Raw genomic sequence first — 23,937 nt, 5'->3', positions numbered from 1 at the left:
TACAAAAAAAAGTAATAGTGGTCTACCGAATGTAAAGATTTCCTGCCAGGAGCTTTCATACCATGGTGTTGAGATGGTCAGCTCTGGGTGGGTGCCCTGTGGCGGCAGACGTGTTGCACATGTTGTTGTTGTTGTTGTTGTTGTTGTTGTTGTTGAGATGTCAAGTATAGATTGAACTGGTCTTACACAAAGTGCCAAGCTGTTGAGCTGCCACTAGGGGCAGAGTGGCTAAGTGTGAGTGAATGACTAAATGAGTGAGTGAGTTAGTGACATTACCGGTCATTACCGGTCATTACCGGCTGTGTCTCAATTCAGGGGCTGTAGCCTTCGAAGGAGGCGTGTCCTTTGTAGAATGGGGGCAACAGTGGCTCAGGAGGTAGATCAGTCGCCTGGTAGTTGGAAGGTCCCCGGTTTGATTCCCAGGCAGTGTGTCGATGTCTGTCCTTGAGCAAGACAATTGACCCCTAATTGCTCCCGATGTGCAACTTGGCACCTTGCATGGTAGCCTCTGCCGTTGGTGTGTGAATGTGTGAGTGAATGGGTGAATGTGAGGCATAAGTTGTAGTCTAAAGCGCTTTGGATAAAAGCCGTTATATAAATGCACCATTTACCGTCTGAATCAGACGGATTGAGATTCTTTGATTGAGAAATTACAGATAAAGGAATATAGGAAGGATGATCGGTTATGATTGTTAAACCTAACATTGAACAGGGATTTCCAGTTAAACTGGGCATGTGTCAACCCCAGTGCTGTCACAACGGCTCCATCTCCGAAAACGTTGGAGTAAATGTCCAAACCACATGGCTAAATGGTTACTTTATCGCCAGAAAAATACTAAAATGGTATCAAATTACATAATAATGTTCCTAGATCATATGCTGCTGGTTGGTGTAAAATGCATTCTGGGATACCTGGCTGTACCCAATCATCCATCCGTTGGATCCTCAAAATTCGGGAAAAGAAGCTGCATTTCTTTGTGCCGTCTCTGAGCCTTGGACATGGGACACTGGGACAGCCTCGGTCGCACCGCTGTGACGCATTCTGTCTTCAGATGCAGCCTTTGTAGGATCCAGCCCCTGAACTCAGACACAGCTACAGAGGTGCTTCACATCTGAAATGGCTTCCCCTTTACTACTGGGAGATTGGATGCTACAAAAAGGAGTTTAGAGTTCAGAAAGGTTGTCTCCCACTGCTGAACGTCTTCAGTGACGACATCGGGCCGTTTGTGTCCAATTCTTATCAGAACATTGTCCTCAGATGATTGTTCTGTATAAAAGCTTTGTTTTCACTATTCCTTTTGGGCAGCTTTGGGCATAAAATGGAACATGTTCTATTCAGTAATGTTTGGCTTAGGAATATGCATGTTAACGGTTTATAATGGTGTTATTGGGACAAGTAAGAGGTTATTCAGGATACACATTGTTCATCTGTGTAATTTAAGGATATATGGACAGTCTCAACTAATAATGAGTGCCTGATATGTGAACACTCATAACTATTTTAAAAAGGACTGAAGGGTTTTGTTACTGTAAATATGTTACTGTAGCCTATATCACAATTATATAACTATTTCAGAGAGTAGTATTTTAGAGTAGAGTCACATTGGTAGCTGTCTCTTCTAGTATTAAAGTAGGTTAACGAAGCAAAATGTTTTAACAGCTGTTGCCGAATGACAAAAACACTCCAAAGCCATGTAGAATTGTATTTAAATGACTGACATGTCTCGTATTTTCATACATGACTAAATGCTTTTGTATGTATTTTCATAATAAAAGGACCAAAACCACAGGTGTTGTAATCAGGTTTTTTGTATAGAATTGTATTGAAATTGCATTGGTTTTCATTACATACAAAACAAAACTGCATTGAGCTTCAGTATCTAGTGAGGTTTTGATGGATTTAGCATCGAGAAAGATAGAGAGGGAAAGAGAGCATACACATTACATTTCGCAGAGTAAACTTTACTCAAACTGAGTACAATTTTACTGAGAAATGTACTGTGTAGAGAGGGAGAGATGGAGATGAATGAAATAGGGGGTAAAAAGAGCGAGAGAGCAAAGAGAGGGAGACAGATGGAGGGAGAGCATAGAGAAAGACAGAGGGAGAGAAAGGCACAGATGTTATCAGTTTGCTACATGACACTGTCAGACCGACTGCTGATGTACCAGAACTCACCTTCATGCATCACTGCCTGCAGCAAATTGCAACAACAAGGGGATGAAGGGGATCATTCTCATATAGGAAAATAAGACTTTAATACAAAATCACACTTTTGTATATTATTAAGTATTCAAGACATGCTGTGTTGTCTTTCTTTAAATAAATAATCACCCTATTTTTCTATCCCTTTGCTGTGTAAACCTAGAGGGGGTTTAGCAAGTGAAATCAATGTTTGATTGAACTATTTGTTCCCTAATACAAAAGCTATTTTGCAATTTAAAATACAAGGCTGTGGCATAGGATATGATATGTATAATAGATATGATGTATATGTTAGATGTACTCTACTATACTCTTTTCATGAGAGTATAGGACACTAGGACATAGTATAGTATGAGAGTATAGGACACATATTCTGTTGTCTTTCATCACAACATGTCATCAAATGTGTTATCAGTTTGTATGTAAATACAGGTAAGTAAGTATGTAAATACAGGTAAGTAAGTATGTAAGTACAGGTAAGTAAGTCAGTGAGCAAGTAAGTAAGCAAGCAAGGAAATACAATAATTAAGTACAGTAAATAACTTGTTTATATAGCACCCTTTGATGAGAATGAGTTACAAAATGCTCCACAAACAGAAAAGAAAAAGAACAATTGCACAATAAGAAATGCACAAAACATGAAACCTATAACAGATTGGTAGGTCATTGAGAGAGAGAAAGAGAGATAGGGAGTGAGAAGAGAGATAGAGGCAGAGAAAGAGTGTGAGAGATGTAGAGAGTAGCAGACAAGAAGTGAGAAGAGAGATAGAGAGCAGACAGAAAGAGAGAGAGAGCAGAGAGAGAGAGCAGACAGAGAGGGGGGGCACAGAGACAAGGAGTGAGAAGAAAGATATAGAGAGAGAGAGAGAGAGAGAGAGAGAGAGAGAGAGAGAGAGAGAGAGAGAGAGAGAGAGAGAGAGAGAGAGAGAGAGGGAGGGAGGGAGGGAGGGAGAAGGAGGGAGAGAGATAGAGAGAAAGAGAGAGGTTAAAGTAGCTATGTGATAGAGGGAGAAACTCACACATTTGCACAACCACAGACACATACTACTGTACTTGCAACTGCAAGTATACTTTCTGTGTTAATGACATGGAAATTATATACAAGCTACACACTATCTTTCAGAGGACGTGTGTGTGTGTGTGTGTGTGTGTGTGTGTGTGTGTGTGTGTGTGTGCGAGAGCGAGAGAGAGCAGACAGAGAGGGGGGGGCACAGAGACAAGGAGTGAGAAGAGAGATAGAGAGAGAGAGCAAAGAGAGAGAGCAGACGGATGGGGCGCACGCAGAGACAAGGAGTGAGGAGAGAGACAGAGAGAGAGAAAGTGGGGGAACAAACGCATGACAGAACAGGGGCAGTTCATGGCCTGGCAGACAGCGGTTGTTACTGGATGCAGTGAAAAGGAAGCTTCTCTTGTTACAAACAGCACTTTGTGAACCTACAGTATGAGCCTGGCAGCAGCACGTCTGTGACACAGGAGGACAGAAACAGGACATGTTTTGACTGACTTATCAAACATTTAGCATCCAGACTCCCATGGATAATACCCTCCTGTTACCTCTCCCTCAGTGACTGTTTAATGACCCGTAGGCCTCATGTAACAGGCACGCACGCACATGCACACACACACACAGTGCACGCACGCATGCACGCACACACACACACACACACACCTACACACAGAGACACAGAGATGCACCCATATACAAACACACACACACACACACAGAGACACAAAGATGCACCCCCCCCCCACACACATACAGACACAAAGATGCACTAATACACAAACACATACAGAGACACAAAGATGCAACCATACACAAACACACACATACAGAGACACAGAGATGCACCCCCCCCCACACACATACAGACACAAAGATGCACTAATACACAAACACATACAGACACAGAGATGCACCCATACACATGCACGCACACAGACACACACGCACACACGTCTGTGAACCATAAAGCATCCTCTCGCATGTTTGCTGTAACCTTGTGTTGTATCGAGCTCCCTTGAGCCCGCCCCTCATAAACCAGTCACATAGTCTTCTTTTGCACTTGTTTTAATTTAAAAAAAAATTATTATCTTTTTCCCCCATCTTTTTTTCGATTTTTCTCCCATCCCACCGTTAGTCGTTATGCCAATTCCCAACCCCCTTCCTGGTTGTTGCGCACCCCCCCCCCCTACTGTTGGTCCGGGAGGCCGGAGACTGTCACATGCTTTCCTCCGACGCATGTGCAGCCAGCCGGCAGCCAGCCTGGCAGCGCAGATTCTCACCGGGAGAGTGTAACGTGTGGAAGGTCACACTACCTTTCTCCAGATCCTACCCTCGCTGTGCAGGCGCCCGACCGAACTGTAGGGGTCGCTGTCCACAATGCCCAGGACCCACCCACGGCTTCCCTCCCCCTAACTCAGCCAAACGAGTTATTATAGCGATTAGCCCAAGCCAAGGCAATGCTGACTCTCCGGGAGTCGAGACCACAGCCTCTTGCATTGGTGACGAGCAAAATCTCCGCTACGCCACCTGACCGCCCTCTTTTGCACTTGTTGAATCCAGAAATGTAGATATAAAACTAAGTTCATTATGTTCATTTTAAACTAATTAAATATATCCCACTGTTTCATGATCAGCAGCCCCGCTACTGTATATTACACTGTAAAAGCATTGGAGCTTTTCATTTTCACCAGAGACGATGCCCATATTAGAGAAACCACAGAGGGGCATTATACAAGAAAAACAAATCATCAAAACACCATAGCCATTATCACAACATTTCATTTCAAACCTTTATTTATACTCGTGAAAGCACTGAGGTTTCCCTCATTTACAGTGATGACGAGTTAACAAAGGACACAAATATCATAACAGTTAATAATTACAATGAATTACAATTACTACAATGATGGATTAAAAACAATTACATGATTCAGTACATAGGTCAAGTGCAACATATCGACTGTTATTTAATTGTGCTTGCGGGGACGTTTGGAGTGTGTGATCTGTGACAATGAACTGTAAGGTCTATTTGTGGTGCAACACAACGTGATTTAATTTCCTCATAGCCTGCTTAGACGTTGTGATTTGTGCTGATGTGACACTAAAATAGCAGGGAGGTGGGTGGAAAACTGCAAATCACTTCTGGGGGTCGGAGGTCTAACTTTCAAGCAAATTCCCCACTTCGGTGTTAAATGGGATATTTGAGGAATTGTTCCCGTTATGTGGCACGCATCTCAACATAGACTCTGGCTCTCGGCAATCGACATGTTGGAATTATTCATGGTGGGGTATTCACCCATGAAATTATGAGCGAGCGAGATAGAGATAGATAGAGAGAGAGAGGTATGGGGGAGGACAAATCTGCAAATTCTTGTCATGGTTTAAAATGTGTGTATGTGTCAGTGAGTGGGCATAATGTGTATGAAAGTGAGTGAGAAAGAGAGAGGGAGATGGATATCAGTGTGTGTGTGAGGGAGAAATAGAGGGAAAGAGAGAGAGAGTGGGGGTGTTTCCCTGCGGCCTGCTGTTAGTTCAGTAATGAGTCACCTGTTACACTCACCCCCCACACTGACATCCCACAATCCCACTGGGGAGAACAGGCAACTGACATGAACAGAGAAGGTGACAGGAAGAAGAGCGGGAGGGGATGTAGAAATAGACGATATGGATGGAAAGAGAGAACGGCCTAAATGAGAGCATCCTAAATTCTAGATAGAATGTCTGTATGGGTTATAGCATGTGTACTATTTTCTGCACTACGTGCACTATTTGCACAGTAGCCTACGGCACAAGCACTATTTTCAAAGCTTGTCATTATGTATTATCCAACACATTTCCACCCGTGTGGATGATAAAGTTGTATTGTATTGTATCCTGATTTATAAGGTTATCCTTGGACTGCTGCCAATGTACCTACATATGTACATTCTCCAAAAAAGTATGGGCAGTAATGGTTTTAGGGCTTATTTTTACTAACCGTCCCTCGGGTCCGTACTGAACTGGGAAAAAGGGCGTTCAGATATGCAGCTCCCTCCACCTGTTATCAGCTACAAAACCACCTGAACTTGCATGAGCTGGTCTCATTGGTTACTTTTAAAACCCTTCTAAGCGATATGGAATCCAGCACATCTGGCTGCAGATGTTTTGACTGACTATTAATGGTTGTGAATTGTCCGTTTTTGTTTTAATTGCTATATGTTTTTAAATAGTTTTCATCTGTAAATGTGAAATTGTAACTGTGCTGCTGCCTATCTTGGCCAGGACGTGTATGATGAATATGAAATGTATACAGGATATGATGAATTGAAAATGGGGGGCCGTGATGTAAACAAGACGAAAGTCTTTCTCTGGTCTGCATCCCCTTAACAATTGTATGTATTGAGCTGTACTGTACCCATTGTGCAATCTGTTAATAAAGTTTTCAATCAATCAATCAGACGCTCTTTTTAAAAGAGATTTTTTTTTATCTCAATGAGATTTTTTCTGGTTAAATAAAATAAAATATCATCTTATTCGGTATCAAATCAATCCATACTCAGTGGCAGCCAATTTTAATGTTCCCCACTCCACCATTGCAGTTTCCTCTCTGTGTGTTCAGTAGAAAGCTATCCGGCTGCATGTTAGTTAGCCTAGCTTAGCACAATGAATGGAAGCGGACAGTGCCGGTTAGCCTTCGGGAGAGGTGTTAGTTGGACAATGCCTAGGCTAACCGGCACTGTCCGCTTCCATTCATTATGCTAAGCTAGGCTAACGTGCAGCCAGATAGGTTTCTACTGAACGCACAGAGAGGAGACTGGTATCTATCTTCTTGTCTCTCTCTGGAGAAGACGATAAGCTATTTTCCCAAAATGTTGGCGTGTTCCTTTAATATCAAAATGTCACGTCTAAGCCACGGGATTGAAAACACCATCCCCTGAATTACCGCCTGGAAATCAGCTGAGTTTTGAGACTCCAGCATGACTAAAATTAACTACAACATCTTTCTGCTTTGTTGCCTTTTTACACCTTTTGGGAAATGAGCCACAGGGACGTCTCTCCACCTCAAGCAGCAGCAGCAGCTCCGGAGTCTTTCCGGTTGAACACAGCTGGCGTGTGCAACGTGTACGACTACAGTAACGGAAAAAAAGCATTTGAAATCCTTCACCCGTCTTTATTCTGCACTCACACCATCCTATGATATACATGTTTCAATACAGTCACAAATTTTCTTTTTTTATCAAACAGAGCTGGTGGAAAAATATATACACGTATGTATTTATATTACTATACATTGTACAGTAGAGTGTAAGTTGTTGACCATGATGATGATGACGGTGGAAAGACTGCGTTAGCGTTTGTGAATTAGGTTCAGACAAACGGCTAAGAGAGGATGACAGGCCTCCGTTGAGATGAGACAGAAGGAGCTTTGGACAGGAAGCCAACCCCGGTGTCTCACGAGGTGAACTAAAGGTTTGAAATGAAATAAAATGAAATGAAAGGCACTAATCTCTCTTTGAAATGTTGACGGACCCAGTGCCCAAATAAATGAGTGTCAATTTTCAACAGCTCCAACATTTGTGATAGGCCACTCCCATTGCCACGCCCCCTTTTAACCAATTGGTATGAACACACACACGCACACACACACACACTTGACACCCAATTTCAGCCTCCTATGGCGAAACCTGTGGCCACTAGAGGGTGAGGAAATCTTCGTGGACCTATCAACCGGCCGACAGTGACCTATAGAGCTGCTGGTCGCAGCGAGATAGGAAAGGCACATCTGAATGACACAGTCATGACAACAGAGTGACCTTAAAGAGGGACAACAGACATTATTTTTTGAAAGTTCATCTAATTTAACTTGGGGAAGAACATCAGAGTGATCACACCAGGCAGCTCAACGAGGACATCCACATTCAAACTTAAAATACATATCTAATAATAGGCAGAGTACCGTTTTCTGGAAGAGAAAATGCGTATAAGCTAGGACAGGCAGGCTATGTGTGTTTCTCTCCGGAAGGTGTGAATGGTGCAGGTGGCGGGTTGTTTTGTCTACAGGTCAGAGGTCATTCTGTGGAGGCTTGAGTAGCAGGGGTGATACTGGTGGCAATATCAGGAAATGCACATTGAGAGTATATAACTTAAACATGATAACGGTGACAGTGCAGTAAAAGTATGCATTGATGCCCCAAATTCCCTTGAAGCAAAAGAAAGAAATATGTAAGATATAACTCTCCTAGCTTATAAGCGTTTCCTCTTCCGGAAAGTGGTCCTCGGCCCGTAATGGATGTATTTTAAATTATTCTGTAATTCTGTGCTCCTCGTTGCCTGGCGTGATGACACTGGTTCTCCACAAGAGGCTTTCAAGCGCCTTCTCTTATGAATGCGCAGGCTGTGTTTTTGTTTTTGTTTTTTTTACATGCTGTACAAACCCCTTAAATGAGATTAATTGTCAAAGAATGGACGCTGTTCCTCTTTCAAGAGACTTTTCACTTGATTGGCAGTCGCAGTACAAATGTCCAGTGATGATATTACACCAGCTTTTCAAAACACAGTTACATAGAAAGTAATGAATCAAATCGATTCAGACAGGAGAATGAAAAAGTATTACTGCGCCAAGATTGTCATACTTGTAACAGTCAACAATAAATAACAGAGAATTGCTTGATTGATTGGAATGCAGCGTTCTACTTACATTACAAGGAACTAAGAAACTAAAAACGAACTTTGCATAAAACCAATATAAAAGCCAGAACAATGAAATAAAAGGTACAAATTAAACAGTACATTCTTGTTGTCTGCTGCGTAGATTTATAGACAGACATACAGATAGACAGACGGACAGTCAGTCAGACAGACAAGTAGGGAGACAGGTAGGACAGACATACAGACACGGATTTGGATAAAAAAAATTAAAAAAATGAAATCCCAATTCCATTGGAAGTATTCTGTCCATTTTCACAATGGAGGCTCCTCAGTTCCGTCACCACACGTGTGGGAATACACCTTCAGCCAGTGTAATATTCCCGTTACATAATGCCGAGTGGGGGACTGGTTTAACTCCTTTGGAAAACAAGGGAATAGGAAGATCTGACGGGACCCAAGGGCAGAGGAAAAAGGCACAGTTATTGGTCAATGCCTCCGTCCATCTCACATTTCTGCCCTCCGATTGGTCCCCTTGTTCTGTCCGGCTGCATCATCCTCTACCTCCTCTTCTTCCTCTTCGTAATTCTCTTCCTCGTTATTCTCCCCCTCTTTTCTGTGATCTGCCTCTCTTCCCGGGGCCTCTTGTTCTTTCACTTCCTCCTGAAAGAGAAAACAAACAGACATGGTCACCCACCTGTGTACCCGTCCATCCATTCACCCATCCACTGTACCAATCCACCCATCCACCCACTGTACCAATCCATCCATCCATCCACTGTACCAATCCATCCATCCACCCACTGTACCAATCCATCCATCCATCCATCTACTGTACCAATTCATCCATCCATCCATCCATCCACCCACTGTACCAATTCATCCATCCACCCACTGTACCAATCCATCCATCCATCCATCCATCCATCCATCCACCCACTGTACCAATCCATCCATCCATCCATCTACTGTACCAATCCATCCATCCATCCATCCATCCATCCATCCATCCATCCACCCACCCACATACTGTACCATTAAATCCATCCATCCATCTGACACAATGTTCTGGATTATATAGACAATCTATAAACAACTGCTTGGGAAACGACCCCAGACAGCTCTGGTCCCACAGTACAAAACAATAGTCTAGAATGAAATGCAGTCAATTTATATTTGACCCTTACAACTCCCAATGAGACCAAAGACAATAACTCAGCCTGACCTGAACAATAAAACTGCATTGCACTGTAATATACTGCATGGTGCTGATTTGCTGAACACTACAGACTGTATGGCGTGTGACGTATGTCATGCCAGTTAGGGTACCTTGTGTGTACTGCACCCTGCGTTTACTTTCATAGTATATATATATATATATATATATATATATATATATATATATATATATTCAGATTCTATTCTGTATTGCCTATTTTTATTGTAATGTATAATATAACCGATATTACACCGTTTATTTTAATTTTATTTTGAGTTAATTACATAATTTACATTGTTTACAGTTTATTTTTATCCTCATCTTTTTCATATTCAGATCTAATTGTATTGCCTATATTTATGTCTTTCTACTATGCCCATGCCTGTATCTCCCCTCCCCCCTGTCCACCCGTCCCCAAGGAGATCAATAAAGGAATATCTCATCTTATCTTAAGTGAGAGTGATATCATTGAGCCCAGCCATGGTTTTGTTTTGCAGTAGCTTGGCAGAGAACTCATCCTCATCAGTAACCGGCTCGGGAAGCTGATGTCACGTCAAATTTCAGAGGCAAGCTGCCTTTTTTTTTTAAGGATCACTGCGGTTGACTGGCGGATGTTTTGGGTTAAAATAATGGTGTGTGAAAAGCTGCCACAAGAAAGTTGAATCATAGGAGAAACCTTGACCCTTCCTTTCTCCTCCTCCAGGCCCTAGTCTGTATGTTTTAACTCACTCCTGTGAACAACGTCTCTGCATCACGTCCGATACAAAGACTTTACGTTTGGAGTTTTCTCTGAGTGGAGATACTGCAGAACGGACCCGCTAATCAATTATGAAACGTTTGGCCTGAACGTACGAGTCCCTTCAGGAACAACAGCCTATTGAAAGAGGCGTCTCAGAGCATTTGAAAGAACAACACTGAAACAGAAAACAGGAGAGAGACACACGCCGCCGGGTCTGTAGTGTGCAGACAGGAACGGGGGGAGAGACGTCACAACAAACACATCTCTTGCTGTTTGTTCACAAGCCAGGTGTTTACCTCAATAATTACAGCATAAATTAAATAAATAATAATAATAAATAGACCAACCAATCAATAAAACAAATAAATGCAGGTAATAACACAAATCGCCACATAAGAACCTTAAAACCATAATATAGTACAAGGTATTTTTCTCCGTCGGCTCTTTCTAGACCAGCAGTAAAGCAGACGGAGGTGGTAACTAGACACCCATAGAGCACCCGGTCCTGATACGCTCTTTATTCACCAGGAAACACTGGGCAGGTTACAGTTACAGGGGGAGCGCACGCAGCCGCGCACACACACACACACACACGACTGAGCACGTACTCACGTGGCTGCAATGCATGTGCTTTGAACACACATGATGTACAACATACAGTACACACAGTACACACAAACAAAATCATGACCCTGTGTATTATGTCAGATTCTAGGACAGCGTCTCTCAGCCGGTGGGCCGCAGGTCGCCACCTGGTGGACGGTGGATGTACGGTCAAAATAGTCAGCTATTATGAGAGGATGCACTTGTTGAAATTAAATCCACGTCTTCCACAGGCTCCAGTGAGCTAACTCCTTAACCCTTTCACTACCACACTACAGAATGATAACCCTTTCACTGCCACACGACAAAGGGTTAACCCTTTCACTACCACACTACAGACGGTCAACCGATAGAGACATCATGTGACGATAGGGATATCAAGATTCAAGATTCAAGATTCAAGAGTTTTAATTGTCACGGTATACAGGTATACAATGAAATGCGGCTGGTCTTGCCCGCGACGATGTGCAATACAGTGGTACAACATATAATAGAGTCCAATAAAAATACAGTGGTACAACATATTACTAGAATCCAATAAAACAGTGCAATAAACAGGTACATGGTGTGCCATCTCGGTATCTGTACATTAGTATTTACAGAGCATATAGGACATGCTAGTTAGCTTTAGTAGTGCAATACACTGTTCCTGAAGTTATACTACTTTAAGTGGCCTTTCCTCTGGCCATAAGTGTGCGTGTGTGCGGCATGAGTGTTAAAGTGGCTGCTAGTGTGTGAGCGTGCTCAGCGTGCGTGTCGTGTATGTACTTGTGTGTGGATAGTTCAGTTTCTGTGTCTCTCAATGTTCATTGTTCAAGGCTCTGATGGCCTGGGGGAAGAAGCTTAGCCTAAGCCTCTCCGTCTTAGTCTCTAGAATTCGCAGGCGTCTGCCTGACCTCAGCAGCTGGAACAGGCTGTTATTGGGGTGGTGGGGGTCTTTCATTATCCTGCAGGCTCTGGATTTGCACCTCTTGTTGTATAGAGCCTGCAGGGGAGGTAGCGCAATACCCGTGGTACGCTCGGCTGAGCGCACCACACTCTGTAGGGCCTTCTTGTCCTGTGCCGTGCTGTTCCCATACCAGGCAGTGATGTTTCCGGTCAAGATGCTCTCTACAGCTCCTGAGTAGAAGGACTGGAGTATCTTCCCCGATACTCTGAACTTCCTTAACTGTCTCAGGTGGTAGAGGCGCTGCTTCGCTTTCTTTACTACTGTGCCTATGTGTGTTGACCATGTCAGGTCCTCTGAGATGTGGACCCCCAGGTACTTGAAGCTGCTCACCCTGTCCACGGTAGCCCCGTTAATCCTCAGTGGTGTGTGTGTCTCCCGCTGTCCTCTCCTATAATCCACAATCAGCTCCTTGGTTTTACCAATGTTCAGGAGCAGGCTGTTGTCCTGGCACCAACGTTCCAGTACCTCAACCTCCTCCCGGTAGGCCTTCTCATCATTGTCCGAGATCAGCCCCACCACCACCGTGTCGTCGGCGAACTTCACAATGGAGTTGGAGCTGAACTTGGCCACACAGTCGTGTGTGTAGAGTGAGTACAGCAGGGGGCTTAGAACACAGCCCTGGGGGGACCCGATGCTCAGGGTGATGGTGTTGGAGGTCTGACCCCCCACCCTGACCGCCTGGGGTCTTTCACTCAGAAAGTCCAGTACCCAGGCGCTCAGGGCGGAGCTCAGGCCTAGCTCGATCAGCTTGTCCACCAGTCTGGTGGGGACTATGGTGTTGAACGCTGAGCTGTAGTCAATGAACAACAGTCTCACATAGCCCCCCTTCTGACGGTCAAGGTGGGAGAGAGTGCTGTGCAGTACCTGGGAGACCGCGTCATCAGTGGACCTGTTTGTCCTGTATGCAAATTGCATAGGGTCCATATCGCTGGGGAGAGAGGCACAAATGTGGTCCTTGACCAGCCTCTCGAAACATTTCATGACCACAGAGGTGAGTGCCACCGGTCTGTAATCATTTGGACATGTTGGGGAGGGTTTCTTCGGTACAGGGATGATGGTAGACATCTTGAAGCAGGCAGGGACTACTGACTCCGCCAGGGATTGATTAAATATGGCGGTGAACACCGGGGCAAGCTGGTTTGCACAGGACTTAAGTATGCGTCCTGTTATACCATCTGGGCCTGCAGCCTTCCTGGTGTTCACCTGCATAAATGCTCTTCTCACACTGTGTACCGACAACGAGAGAGCGCCCCCGCCCCCCCGCGGTTGCCCCCCCCCCTCCACAACAGCCGGTGCGCCAGTGACGTCACTAGCCAGAGGGCTAGCGGCGACACTGTCTACACCGAACCGAGCGTAGAAGGAGTTGAGTTTGTCCGCTAGAGAGGCGTCGTCGCTCCCCATTGCGGGGGCGCTGGCTTTGTAGTCAGTTATTGTCTTCAGTCCCCTCCACAAGCCTCTTGTGTCGTTTTGTGCCATTTGTGTCTCCAGTTTCTCAGCATATGTCCTCTTAGCAAGTTTAACAGCCTTGCGCAGAGTGTAGACTGAAGCCTTGTATTCTTCCATATTTCCTGACTCTCTGCCCAGGTTATAAGCCGTGGTGCGTGAGTTTAGGGCTGTTCTTATAGTGCTGTCCACCCAAGGTTTCTGGTTTGGGAAAACCCGCGCCGTCTTTGTGGGGACAATGCCGTCTGCCACTGTAGTTATGTAGCTTACAACGGTATCAGCATACTCGCTGACGTCACTGGCGCTTCCTTCAAACATGTCCCAGTCTGTATCCTTGAACGCGTCACGGAGCTCGGCCTCTGATTCGTCAGACCACTTTTTTGTCTCACGTGACACGACGACTTCGCGTGATCGCTGTTTGTATGCTGGGATTAAAAAGATGGAGTCGTGATCGCTCGCGCTTACAGAGCCCATCAGTGGCGGAGCCGCTACAGCCTTGTAGGCAGCTCTGAACGGGGTGTAGCAGTGGTCGAGTGTGTTCCCCCCTCTTGTGGAGCAGGCGATGTGCTGAAAAAAAGTCGGCATCACTTTTTTCAGGTTTGCCTGGTTGAAATCACCAGTCACTATCGTCGCGGCTTCCGGGTGCTTGATCTGCTGTTTGTTGATGTGGTCGTGTAATTCCCCCAGCGCTTTGCCGGTATTTGCCTGTGGATGAATATACACAACGGATAAAATGACCGCGGTAAACTCACGGGGTAGGTGATACGGGCGACACAGGATCTGGAGATGTTCCATATCTGGGGAGCATGAACTTGAGAGGACATGTACTTCCTTGGGATTAACCCAGAGATTGTTCGTGAGGATGCAGACCCCACCTCCGACGCTCTTCCCAGAGGCTGCCGTGCGATCTGCTCTCAGGACGGTGAAATTGTCCGATGGAGAGACGCTGTTGTCCGGCGTTGCTGGCTTGAGCCATGTCTCAGTGAAACACATGATATTAACGTCTCTCATCTCCCGTTGGAATCGGACCCTCGCTCTCAAGTCGTCCATCCTTCCCTCCAACGAACGTGCATTCGCCAGAAAGATGGATGGAATTGCTGGACGGTAAGCAGATCTTTTTAATCTAAGTCTGATACCGCCTCGTCTACCTCTATGTTTCTTTCTGCCGTTTCCTTTGTTGCCGTTCTCCCGCTTGATTTCTGTTAGCCCTTCTGGGCATAAAGTGTCTCCCAACTCCAATTTGAGTCCGGAGTTTAGGTCCATAAGTGTCTGGCGGTCGTATGACATACCCGCCAGTGATGATTTAATAAAAAAAGTCGAAAAAACAAACATAATAGCTAAAAATGTGCATAATCGTCGCGGAGCTAAACCAAAGGCGACTGACCGGGGTCGCGCCATAGTTGATAGAGATTCATAGAGATTACAAGGAATAGATCCTGACCATTCTCCAGAGCCAGAAATGTTGATTATGATGAAGTACATATATCTACTGTAAGCGGTTCTAACTCTCACTTGAGTATAAATATCTTGGCGTGTGGCTTGATGATACATTTTCATTTAAGATGCATGTGGATATTTTTGACATTTTTCCAAAATTTGGCTTCCTGTAGAGAAATAGATTCAGCTTTCCCCGTGATTAGTAGAAAGAGAATAGTTGAAGCTGTTTTCTTATACATTTTGGATATAGTGATGTGATTTTTAGGCATGCTGCAATTCTGTCCATCATTCTGCCCTCAGATTTATTACTGGTGACAGATATGATACCCACCACTGTGTCCTTTATGAAAAGGTTAGATGGCCTTCTCTGGTTGAAAGGCGTAACCATCATTGGTATTTGTTTATTTTTTAAAGCCCTTATTGGTAAACATCCCTTTTACATCACTTGGAACCTATTCTACACGTTCAAATGACTGGTTGGTTCTTAGGGTTCCTCAAGTTTGCTCTGAACTAGGAAAAAAAGCTTTTTCCTTTGATGCTTCCAACACATCGAATGCCCTCCGACTGATTCTGAAGCTGATGGTTCTTCCTTCTTTTGCTGCATTTAAAAGTATGATCTCTGACCACTGTGTCGACTTGTAACCGCCTTAGCTGATTTTGTATTACTTATTGTGTCTATATGTATGAAAGTGCTGATAAACTTGTTCTGTAAGCTCGTCATCACTGTAAATGAGGGTAACCTTAGTGTCTTAGGTGTTGAAATAAAGGTTTGAAATGAAATGGCATGCTACCTTACAGCAAAAGGGGATAAATATTGCTCCAAATGTACGAAAATTCGAATGGGAAACAATGGGCAAGGCTTTCAAAGAGGTCCTTTGGCCTCAAGATATCTGACAGTATGACAATAGGCTAATTGGAACCGCAGGAAAGTCATTTTTACAGCATGATGTATGACAGTCCCCTGCAGATGTCTGCCAAAGACGTGCTGTTTTGTACAAAGATGGGCTTTTCATATTCATATTCATACTTTTGCCTACCTCTGCATACTGTGCTCTTGGATTAGATTTGCATACATTTGACAGCATGGCTGTAAAGCTGAGACTCTAATCCAGTGCACTGTATTATTCTGAGATGACGTGAGCAGTCACAATATTTCAGGTATTTCTTTATGTGTAGCCTTGTGAAACCATTCAGCCTTGTACGTCAGTCTGCTTCATACGACTGCGGTCACAGGATTTAGCAAAAGCTGGATCAGGACAAATGACAAATAAGGACAAAAATGAACGTTGGAATTATTTGGGGAAATAGCTGGTGACTTGAATAGCTACTGAACATGTCATGTTGTCACAGCTGAATAGCTACTGAACATGTGATGATACTGCCTAAAATGCTGGTATCGGTATCGACGAGTACGCCGAAAGTCTAGCCTCCGATCCCATGACGTCATTATCTCCTGCGGAGAGTGAGGATTATAAAATTTACGTGTTTTAAAGTGTGATGCTGTTTGTCATTTTAACAGCAGATTCCATTGTCCCCGACAGAGCGGTGTGACGGATGTGTTTTGCTTGCTGGTGTTATTATAGCATTAGCTGAAAAGCTAGCTAGTTGGAACAACATCCGCTTTAACGTTACATCAAATCAGATGATCGCCTGTCCTTTCTCCAGGACCTGACACTGTCCGTCAATCAACAATAATGCACCCACGGTGAATCGTATTTAAGTCAAGTAGCTACTGACTAGCGTTAGCTGATTAATGTTATCAAATGTCAATGTGGGGAAGACGAGCTAGGTCAGCTAGCTTAGCTTGATAACGGTACCTTGGCTAAAGTTGGTGCTATTCATAATCCAGCAATAATGGCTGCAGACCTGCAAGCAAAGTACAGCAAGTTCCAAGTGCCAAAGGATAAGAGTCTGAGGCGGAGTCTCAAAAGAGAATGTTGAATATTTATTTTGCATCGAAAATCACAACATAAACGTTACTACTAGCCAGAGCATCTGCTACCCGAGCAGACTGGGTAGCAAGTGCAACAACGTCTAACGTCCGTGCGGATCCGTGGGTGAACTCATTGGAGTAGGGTATATCTGCAGTGCCGCAGCCCCATACTCATTGATTAATGATACTAATACTAATCTATACAATCACCTGTTGTTGAATAAATACCATTACTTTCTAGTTATTACTAAAAAACAGTATATATAAAACAGTATCTGTAGCTGTTATAAAAAAAAAAAAAAAAAAAAAAAAAATTTAAATAATATACTTTTTTAAATTTTATGTATGCACTGGTATCGGATCAGTATCGGTATCGGCCGATACCCAAATCTTAGGTATCGGAATCGGATCGGGAAGGAAAAAATGGTATCGGAACATGTCATGTTGTCACAGCTGAATAGCTACTGAACATGTCATGTTGTCACAGCTGAATAGCTACTGAACATGTCATGTTGTCACAGCTGAATAGCTACTGAACATGTCATGTTGTCACAGCTGAATAGCTACTGAACATGTCATGTTGTCACAGCTGAATAGCTACTGAACATGTCATGTTGTCACAGCTCAAGTGCCTGCAGCTGAATAAATAAGTCAGTCTGGGTAACCAGATTCAAAAAATTGGTTTAGAAATTCTTTGAGAATATTTAAATGCTTGCTCTGATATTTTACTACATTTCAGTTACAAGCTAGTGGTGTGGCAGAAGTACTGTAGAAGTATTTTAGCTCTATTTATCTTATTTTATATTATTTAATGTACGTACTACCTTGATCGTGTTGCTCCTTGTAATATCTTCTTTTATTGTCTGTGAAGAAGCTCTAGCTGTATTAAAGTTTGAAGTCACCTGTTCTAGGTTGTCCTCATTGTACGGATCCTCCCCCTCCTCCTCCACCACCTCCTCGTCTCTCTTCTGACCCGCAGGCAACTCCTCCTGGACCTCAACAATGAAGAGAGATCACCATCATCATCATCATCATCATCACCACCACCACCATCATCACCACCATCATCATCAACCTTTATTTAAATTCCTGGGAGAGACATTGAGGATGGGCCCTCATTTTGGGGGTGACAGTGGCTCAGGAGGTAGAGTGGTCACCTGGTAATCAGAATTCCATTCTGGCTCCTCCCGGCAGTGTGTCGACTTAACCCCCAACTGCTCCCGATGAGCGGGTCAGCACCTCGCACGGGCGCCTCCGTGTTGTTGGGGGCATTAAAGGTTGCATGTTGTATGTTTTGTATTCATAAATGCGACCTTGGTCTAGATAGACTCCCCTTGATGAATACTAGTTAAACAGAAAAGGAGCTGTGGATGAAGCCTGGCTCACAACTCATAATAACACTCATGTTTCAGATCAAAAGGCAATATGAACAACCTTGAAGAAGCCGCTCAGAGCAGGGACTCTGGTCTCTGGTGGTGAAGATGTGAGTGAGAGAGACTTCCCACCACATCTCCTGTCAAACGGGCCTGCAGTGCAAGGCCCTTAGTCCCCCAACACTGCTCCAGTGGAGCTGCTCAGTGGAAAACCCTACATGACTGTGTGCAGTTTGCATGCATGTGTGGAGAGTGTGTGTGTGTGTGTGTGTGTGTGTGCAGTTTGCATGCATGTGTGGAGAGTGTGTGTGTGTGTGTGCAGTTTGCATGCATGTGTGGAGAGTGTGTGTGTGTGTGTGTGTGTGTGCAGTTTGCATGCATGTGTGGAGAGTGTGTGTGTGTGTGTGTGCAGTTTGCATGCGTGTGTGGAGTGTGTGTGCAGTTTGTGGGTGTGTAGTGTGTGTGCAGTGTGTGCATGTGTGTGTGTAAGTGTTTATGTGTGTAGTGTATTTGTGTGTGTAATTTGTGGGTGTGTAGTGTGTGTGCCGTTTGTGTGTGTGCAGTGTGTGTGTATAGTGTCTGTGTGGTGTGTGTGTGGAGTGTGAGTGTGTGTGGAGTGTGTGTGTGCAGTGCGTGTCTCAGTTACAAACCTCATCCTCTCCTTCTTCTTGGTATTGTTCATCTAACGTGTCTTCCTGCTGGTCTGGATTCACTGCCATCTGAACCAATAAAACACACACACACACACACACACACACACACACACACACACACACACACACACACACACACACACACACACACACACACACACACACACACACACACACACACACACACACACACACACACACACACACACACACACACACACACACACACACACACACACACACACACACACACACACACACAATTGTACTTATGTTTCCCTTTTCTCTCTTTATTTTATTAGTTTCTTCTTGCTTCTTTACATCATTTGCCATCTTTGAATCCTTTCTTACTTTTTTTGATCACATTTTTATTTCCAATTTTTTAAAACAACATCACAGACAGCATTGACATCAACAATAATAATAATAATAATAATAATAATAATAATAATAATAATAATAATAATAATAATAATAATAATAATAATAATAATAATAATAATGACAAGACAATAAATAAAAAAAAGTACAACATACTTAACACATTCGGGACGGGCCACGTATATATCAGTGTTTCGAATCCATGACAATCGCGGCCACTGCTATGAGTCTAATTATTCTCAAGAGGACCAGGCAATGTAAACAGATGTGGGGCTGTTTGTACAGCTAAATCTATACTTTATAGCAGGGGTAGGAAACCCTAGGCACGCGTGCCTGCATAGGCACGCGGGGGCATTTGCATAGGCACAGGGGGCAGCATAAAAAAATATATATATATATAATTATAATTTTTTTTTTTTTTGCTTTGAAATATTAGTGAAATATTTTGCACTGTTGTCGCATTTATCTTGTTGAAATCCTCCCACAGGTTCTTTTTACTACCACATATTTAATTGAGACCCTTTATTTGTTTATTATTTCAATTTAGCTGGAAATACATTGCTACATCATTCAGTAACATTTGCTGAGCCTTATAACAAAAACATTATTATGGTCACCATTGTGACCAGTGGGATTAAAATGAAAGACCCCCACCACCCCAATAACAGCCTGTTCCAGCTGCTGAGGTCAGGCAGACGCCTGCGAATTCTAGAGACTAAGACGGAGAGGCTTAGGCTAAGCTTCTTCCCCCAGGCCATCAGAGCCTTGAACAATGAACATTGAGAGACACAGAAACTGAACTATCCACACACAAGTACATACACGACACGCACGCTGAGCACGCTCACACACTAGCAGCCACTTTAACACTCATGCCGCACACACGCACACTTATGGCCAGAGGAAAGGCCACTTAAAGTAGTATAACTTCAGGAACAGTGTATTGCACTACTAAAGCTAACTAGCATGTCCTATATGCTCTGTAAATACTAATGTACAGATACCGAGATGGCACACCATGTACCTGTTTATTGCACTGTTTTATTGGATTCTAGTAATATGTTGTACCACTGTATTTTTATTGGACTCTATTATATGTTGTACCACTGTATTGCACATCGTCGCGGGCAAGACCAGCCGCATTTCATTGTATACCTGTATACCGTGACAATTAAAACTCTTGAATCTTGAATCTTGAATCAACAAATTGTATTATTTATTTTTCTATTTCATTGAACATTGCACATGTTAAAAGCCATTTTTTTTACTCAAAATGTGAGTATTACCAAGTCAACTTGTGTTCTTAAAACAATGACAATAAACATAGTTTTATTAGGTTGAAATAATGTGGTTGTGTACTTATTTTTCTGTTAACTTATTATGGATTGAAAACTGAAAACCTTAATGCACAGTAACTGAACTCAATATTTTTAAGTTCTGGTAACTTATTATTATATTTTTTTTTACAGTGTAGTCTTGCGATCAATCAAAACTTATTTACACGATATACCTCACATTCACCCTCCATTCACATCCTGGTGTTCTCCATTAGGCCTGTAGGTGGAGCTATGACAGCACACGTACAGTACACACACCAATGGTGTGTGATGTGTCCAAAAATGAATGGGCAAATGTGAGTGAAATGGTCGCACTGTATGCAGCTGTTTGTCTGCATTGCACCCCCCCCCCCCCCCAACTCAGATTTAGGGTTGATACAACCATCATAATAATATTGTTAATAATAACAATAACAATAATGATGTAATAATGTAAAAATTATCATTAAAAAGACCTGATTATGAGAAAAAAAAATTTATATTGTTGAGGCACACTAGTTACAACTATATTTCAAACAGGCACTCCATGTCAAAAAGGTTGCTGACCCCTGCTTTATAGTATTGCTATCTGTCCATTCTCATTGTCAATTGAGTCCATAAACCGTCCCTTCAAAATGGCTTAAAGAAAAAAAAAATCATCAATAGGTTCTCATTTTATAGCGCCGTGAATATAAGCTTTATACCGGATTTGGTCTAGTATATTTCCTGGAAGCCGAGATACAGGGCTAATAGCTAATAACGTTAAATCCAATGGCATTTCGGTTATAGATACGCTCCAGTTAAAACTCAAACTGCATATGATCGGTACGATCCTCACGCATGTATGGATGAAAGGGGGGGGGGGGGGGGGCGAGGCACGTCGTTTCTGATGATCGATTACCAATAACCGCGTTAGCCTCATTAGCCACATAGGCCGAACGCCTGGATGGCTATCAAAGCAAGGCCCGATCGGGATGTACTTTACGTGAGAAAGATCTTACCGTGGTCCGGTGGGATGTCCCAGAGCATTTCCCCGTTATCGATCGCCATCTGGTAGATCGTTATGTCCATCGGCTAATGATAAATCCCCTTATTGCATGGTGAAATCTGCAATCCAAAACGTAATCCAAGCTACAGGCTACACATCTAGAATCCTGCTAACTGAAATCTCCATTGAAAGTAAAAAAAAAAGGACTGATCCGTTCAGCCACAGGGCACACTGCATTATCGCGATAGCGCCCCTAAGAAGATCTGGCCGGTATTGCACCTTGTCGAATTCATAGAGTAGGGTAAATCTGCAGTGCCGCTCGGCGACCTTGAATAGATTATTAAAATGGAATAAAGCCAAAACAACCTTCCCACGGAGATATCCGTGCCTCTGTCCACAACGCATGGATTCGAAACACAGATTTATACGTGGCCCGTCCCGAATGTGTTAAGGGACCAACCACAGATATCTCCATGGCAAGGTTGTTTTGGCTTTTATTCCATTTTAAGAACCTATTCAAGGTCACCGAGCTGCACTGCAGATGTACCCTCCTCTTTGAATTCGAAAAAGTGCATTACCGGCCAGATCCTCTTAGGGGCGCTGTATCGATAATGCAGTGTTCCCTGTGGCAGAAGTTGTCTTTTTTTTCTGGATTTCCAATGTAGTTTTCTACTCACCTGAAGCGATCCCTATAGCCTGTTGCACGGAATATGTTTTGGATCGCGGATTTCACTATGCAGTAAGGGAATATATCATCAGCCAATGGACATATCGATCTACCAGATGGCGATCGATAATTGGGAAATGGTCTGAGGGATCCAACCGGCTCATGGTAAGATCTTTTTCACGTAAATTACATGCTGATCAGGGCTTGTTATGATACTCAACCAGGCGATCAGCGTATGTGACTACTGAGACTAACACGGTTATTGGTAATCAATCATCAGAAACGACGTCCCCCGCCCCCCCCCCCCCATTTCATGCATTCATGCTTGAGGATCGTACCGATCATATGCAGTTTGAGTTTTAACTGTAGCTTCTGTAAACCAAAATGCCATTGGATATAACGTTAGTAGCTATTAGCCCTTTATCCAGCCTTCCAGGAAATATACTAGACCAAATCCCGTATAACGCTTATATTCAAGACGCTATAAAATGAGAACGTATTGATGATTTTTTTTTTTCTTTAAGCCATTTTGAAGGGACGGTTTATGGACTCAATTGACAATGAGAATGGACAGATAGCAATACTATAAGTATAGATTTAGCTGTACAAACAGCCCCACGGACTGTGCAAGCCTGTTTACATATGCTGGCCGTCTACAGTGATTTTAGACGCATCCAAATGACCGCCAATGTGTTAAAATGCGTAACAGTGACAATGGCAACTATTTGAGGTCAATTATTGTGAAAAAAGGGGATAAACAAAAAAAACACAATAGGTAGCGGAGAAAGAATAAAAACACAATAACCCCATGAGATGATGAGCGAATCCTTTCTTAATTCCCACCTTCCATCCATTATCTCTCCCTCCACTGAAGGGCTGAGATTGTGTGTGTGTGTATATGTGTGTGTGTTGTGTGTGTGTGTGTGCGCGAGTGTGAGGTTAGCACCGCTTCCATCTCCTTCAACAACATAATTTTTATTAGGTCCTATTCTAACGTTTTAGGAAGTGTCAGGGGGTGTGTCCTGGTTATGGTTAGGTTCAGGTTAAGGAAAGGAAGTGGTTATGGTCAGGGTTAGGTTCATGCGACGTCACTATATGGACGTTTTGTAAATGGACCACATCACATTGGCTGGCTCACTCTTAGGCACAAACACATTCAACTAGGATGTTTAAATCATGAGGATGCCACGCTCTATGAATTATTCAGGCGATATGCCGTGACAACAAAGCAAGCAAGCTTCCTCAGCAACACATCTGGTAGTTGTGGGACCAGCACTGGTCCCAGTTATTTCTGGAACAAGAGAGTATGCTGGTCCCCGAGGGCCCCGTCTACACTGATCACAAAACGGAGAGAGAACAGACGGAAGGCTTCGCTGTCCTATATGATCTGTTTTTAAATTAG

General features: G+C 43.4%; 1 protein-coding gene across 1 annotated transcript in view; it reads right to left on the bottom strand.

Moving 5' to 3' along the window:
- Positions 1–6,979: 6,979 nt before the first annotated feature.
- The window catches only part of golim4a (golgi integral membrane protein 4a), a 103,452-nt gene continuing 86,494 nt past the window's right edge, over positions 6,980–23,937 (bottom strand). The window contains 3 exon segments of the mRNA XM_084332803.1: positions 6,980–9,497; positions 18,060–18,146; positions 19,181–19,249. Of these exon segments, the coding sequence (XP_084188929.1) occupies positions 9,342–9,497; positions 18,060–18,146; positions 19,181–19,249 (312 nt within the window). The 3' untranslated portion in view covers positions 6,980–9,341.

Source organism: Notolepis coatsorum (genome assembly GCF_963971535.1).
Source record: "Notolepis coatsorum genome assembly, chromosome: 1".
NCBI classification, from domain to species: Eukaryota; Metazoa; Chordata; class Actinopteri; order Aulopiformes; family Paralepididae; genus Notolepis; species Notolepis coatsorum.
This window is presented reverse-complemented; position numbering and strand designations above follow the sequence as displayed.